We start from the raw sequence: 4,397 nt of genomic DNA, 5'->3' as shown, positions 1-4,397 counted from the left end.
TCATTTTGTAGAATGAACTCATATGTTTTATCCTAAGAGTTCACTTTTTAGAATGAACAAGCTAGTATGGTAGTTTATTAAAGGAGTTCATTTTGTAGAATGAACTCGTATAATAGTTCATTTTATGGTTAATTTTTAGCTAAAGGATAAGGTAAAAATTAAAATCTCTGAAATATAGCAACAATGGTACTCGTTGGAAAGCGCTTTCGTCGAGGGCTTCCCGAAGATATAAGGTTTGTCATTTTTGGACATGTGGTTTAAAAGATATTTCATTTTTAAGGTTTTATTTATTTATTTTTATTAAAAGAGAGAAAAAAAGAGAAAAATGATATTTTTGGAATGTGACACTCATGACGTCACCCTAGGACCAAACGGTAATATTTAGGACCATACAATAACATACATTTTAAAAAAAAAAGACCAAACAGACAGTTGATTATGTCGATTGGACCAAACTCACTCACTCTAATATATTATTATTATTATTATTATTATTAGGACTGCTTGGTCCTACTTTTTGATTTTATTTCATAACGACCGTTTTTGTCTTCTATTTGATAGGCCTCAAGTAACCCTATAACCGGTATCACCGTAGTACAGTGGTAAAGTCATTGGATGATGATATTAGCGACTTAAGTTCAGAACTCCCTAGCACCAAATTCTTTACGGATACAAAAAAATCAAGTAAACCTATAAACCGGACTAGGAAGGTTATTTTATGGTGGGCTCTCATCCCAGCAGCAGTACGCTGGACTTCTTGGAGGGATAAGAGTTCCATTTTAATTTGAATAAAAATTTCTTTACATTTCGAGTCACTTGGTAATAAGCAACATTTGGATTAATGGGAAAATGTTTGGAGACCAATGCAGGGTTACGAGTTAAATTCTATGTCGTTAATTTCTCATCCTCATCCCCTTTTCAAGATTGTCAAAGCCATACGACCTAAGTCAAGCCTTTTGAAAGCCTAGCTAAAAGTTCAAGGAAATGAAAGAACCTTGATATTGTATCAGAGAGCGTTACTATGTTGTTCGTAAAATTGGAATTCATATAATGGTATACAAATACCTGACGCAATGTATTTACTAACATTGACAGTATACTCTTACATACCCCTCGAGCCTTTACAAACAGAGTAAAGCTTGAACTATGAACAACTAGAAACAAAATCAAATGACCCTCAAACTGATAACAACAAATAAGTTTCAAGTGTAAAAAATAACAAACACACATTTCAAACCTGTTACTTACAGTCACATCACTTCAAGCTGCAGAAGAACAAGAGAAGAAACGAGTCTCGCAGCACCATTGTATGAGCAGAAGCAGCAGAACAAAAGCAGTAGAATTATATAACATTTGACAAAGGAACGGAAGCATCAGTCGATGAACTTTTAATACCATTGGAACTACGAGATGAAAATAAAATTTGACCTTCAGACAAGATTTGAATTCAAAACTGAAATGAATGCTTCTAGACAACTTCATTCCACTTGATGCAATCCTTTGTATGCGACAGTACATCATCTCTCCGTTTTCGTAATGTTAAAAACAGATTCATTTTAACCAAAACGTCTTCTTAGGAGGCCTCTTGGCCTAGTTCGGTTTCCTTTTAAGAAGACTCTGCACTTGCAGATTTAGGATATTAACTAGTCCTTCAATTCCTGTGCCTGGTAAATCATACCAAGCCCTAGCCTCCAGAACCATTGTCTCAGCTGCCAATCGCCTGTTTTCAGGGGGGGGGGGGGGGGGGGGGCCTTTTTCATGTTACTGACAAATTGCCTAACGCCGTAAAAAGCCTTAACATCGTCAAGGTCATCACTCCTTTGAGGAGTGAATACTGCTCGTAGAGGACAGATTGATGGACACGTTTTTTTCAGATGCCTGCAAGCCCCACAAGATCTCCCGTTCTGCACTGGTTGTTCTTCCTCCGGTGGTTCCTGTGGAACAACATCTCCTCGGTGGTTCCTGTGGAACAATATCTCCTCGGATGGGAATTCCTACCGAAATCAGCTCAGCTCGAAGCTGGTTCACCTGGCCTCTGAGTTGCATAGCAGATCCACCAAGTCCATTTACAGGATCTGCCACTCTGGCTCTTGCCTGTCTAATCAGTGACTGGGAAGCTATGTTCTGTTCTGGGTCAGCTCTGTCCACTATACTCAGAAACTTTCTCGCGCCAAAAACCTTATGAACGGCTTTATAGTCATCATCTGTACCAAGAGGGAAGAACTGCGCATACCTACAATTGGCTGGACAGCGGTGCCGATCAAATCTGCACTTTTCACATCGATCTATCTTCACCATCTGCAAATCACAGGCATACATTCTAGTCATACATATTACTTACCAAGACCCCAAAATCAGCGCCAGAAGCATCAGAGCAACCAGACACACCATTACAACATACAAAATACAACAAAATTATTGACCTTTAGAACCCACAACATATGATCAAAAACTATATCATCAAGAACAGAACAGCAGATATTTTGAACTAAACAACAACACCCATTTCAATAAAAGTAAAAAAGAATGAAAGTAAATCCATTTCAACACATAATAACAAGAAAAACTCAGGTATCATACAAGTGTATGTACTAGAATAACCGAAACTGTACAGTCGTTTCATTAAATTTTCACCAACACAGAGGCACCTAATCTAGTCATACATATTACTATCCAAGCCTGCAAAATCAGAGCCAGAAGCATCATAGCAGGCACATACACGATTACAGCATACAAAATCAGATCCTTTTTGTGTTTACTTAAATACACCCCAACCCCTTGCATCCAATCTTAAAGGGCTGAAAATCCAATGTTCATTCTTAAGTGCCAATCACTAAAAACTCTCATTTCAAAAATGATAAGCCAATTCCCCACAGATATGCAGCATCAAATTATCAGTTTATTCCCATTAATATCCACATCAAATCATCAATTCTAACATTATTACAATCAGGCAAACAAACATATGTACAGAGAAGTAGTAATAATATTCAAGAAAGGAGATTTACCTCTTGTTTCAATGCAGTAATTTTATTCTGAGAAGTATTAATGTGGAGAACCAATGATAAACCGCAAGTTGAAGCTTAATCAGAAGGCTTGAAATTTTCTGAAAAATCAAAGTTCGTTCGGAGTGAAAGTCAGGAGCATACTCATTTCGAAAATAAGATCAAACCTAACAATAATTTAAGAACCCAAAGCCCACCCTCTGTTGGATAACTACATTCCATCAGAGAAAGGATATTTACCTCTTGTTTCAATGCAGGAATTTTACACTGAGTAGTAATAATGTGGAGAACACCAAGGGTTAACCTCGAGTTGAAGCTTAATCAGAAGGCTTTAAATTCTCTGAAATATCAAGTTCGTTTGGAGTGAAATTGAGGAGCAAATACAATCGCAAAAAGCCATTTCAATTACAATCAGGAACTAACAAAATAAAATCACCAGTACCCATTTCAAAAATAAGATCAAAACCTAATAATAATTCAATAACACAAAACTCACTACATTCCATCAAGAAATTGAAACAAAAACAAACCAAAAAAGGAGATTTACCTCTTGTTTCAATGCAGTAATTTTAGTCTGAGAAGTATTAATGTGGAGAACCAATGATGAACCGCACGTTGAAGCTTAATCAGAAGGCTTGAAATTTTCTGAAAAATCAAAGTTCGGAGTGAAAGTCAGGAGCAAATACAATCACCAGAACCAATTAGGAATTAAGCAAATACAATCATCAGTAATTTAAGAACCTAATAATAATTCAATAACCCAAAACCTAACAATAATTTAAGAACCCAAAACCCACCCTCTGTTGGATAACTACATTCCATCAGCCATCAATCATCAAAAAAAGACATAAATTGATAAAAGTATATAGTAATATTCAAGAAAGGATATTTACCTCTTGTTTCAATGCAGGAATTTTACACTGAGTAGTAATAATGTGGAGAACACCAAGGGTTAACCTCGAGTTGAAGCTTAATCAAGAAGGCTTTAAATTCTCTGAAATATCAAGTTCGTTTGGAGTGAAAGGAGGAGCAAATACAATCGCAAAAAGCCATTTCAATTACAATCATGAACTAACAAAATAGAATTACCAGTACCCATTTCAAAAATAAGATCAAAACCTAATAATAATTCAATAACCCAAAACCCACTACATTCCATCAAGAAATTGAAACAAAAACAAACCAAAAACCTAATTAATTTACCAGTAATGTGCTTAAAGATTGGTTGAAAACCACAGCAATGGAGGAGAGAAAGAATGAAGATGATGATACCCTTTCTGAGTTGGTGTACATAGAGTCCCATAAGCATATCTTGGGTTGGTATGGAAATGGGATCCCCAATAGCTGGAGACAAGAGATTCATATAAGAAAACATAAGTAAACCGTACTAAT

General features: G+C 36.1%; 1 protein-coding gene across 1 annotated transcript; it reads right to left on the bottom strand.

The window, feature by feature from the left end:
* Positions 1-1,021: 1,021 nt before the first annotated feature.
* Positions 1,022-3,909, bottom strand: LOC113274870 (LOB domain-containing protein 24-like). Its single transcript, XM_026524284.1, has 2 exons — positions 3,899-3,909; positions 1,022-2,298 (listed from the first exon to the last, which is right to left on the bottom strand). The coding sequence occupies exon 2, from the start codon at positions 2,296-2,298 to the stop codon at positions 1,813-1,815; it is 486 nt and encodes a 161-aa protein (XP_026380069.1). The 5' UTR covers positions 3,899-3,909; the 3' UTR covers positions 1,022-1,812.
* Positions 3,910-4,397: the final 488 nt, after the last annotated feature.

Source organism: Papaver somniferum, chromosome 4 (genome assembly GCF_003573695.1).
Source record: "Papaver somniferum cultivar HN1 chromosome 4, ASM357369v1, whole genome shotgun sequence".
Taxonomy (NCBI): Eukaryota; Viridiplantae; Streptophyta; class Magnoliopsida; order Ranunculales; family Papaveraceae; genus Papaver; species Papaver somniferum.
This window is presented reverse-complemented; position numbering and strand designations above follow the sequence as displayed.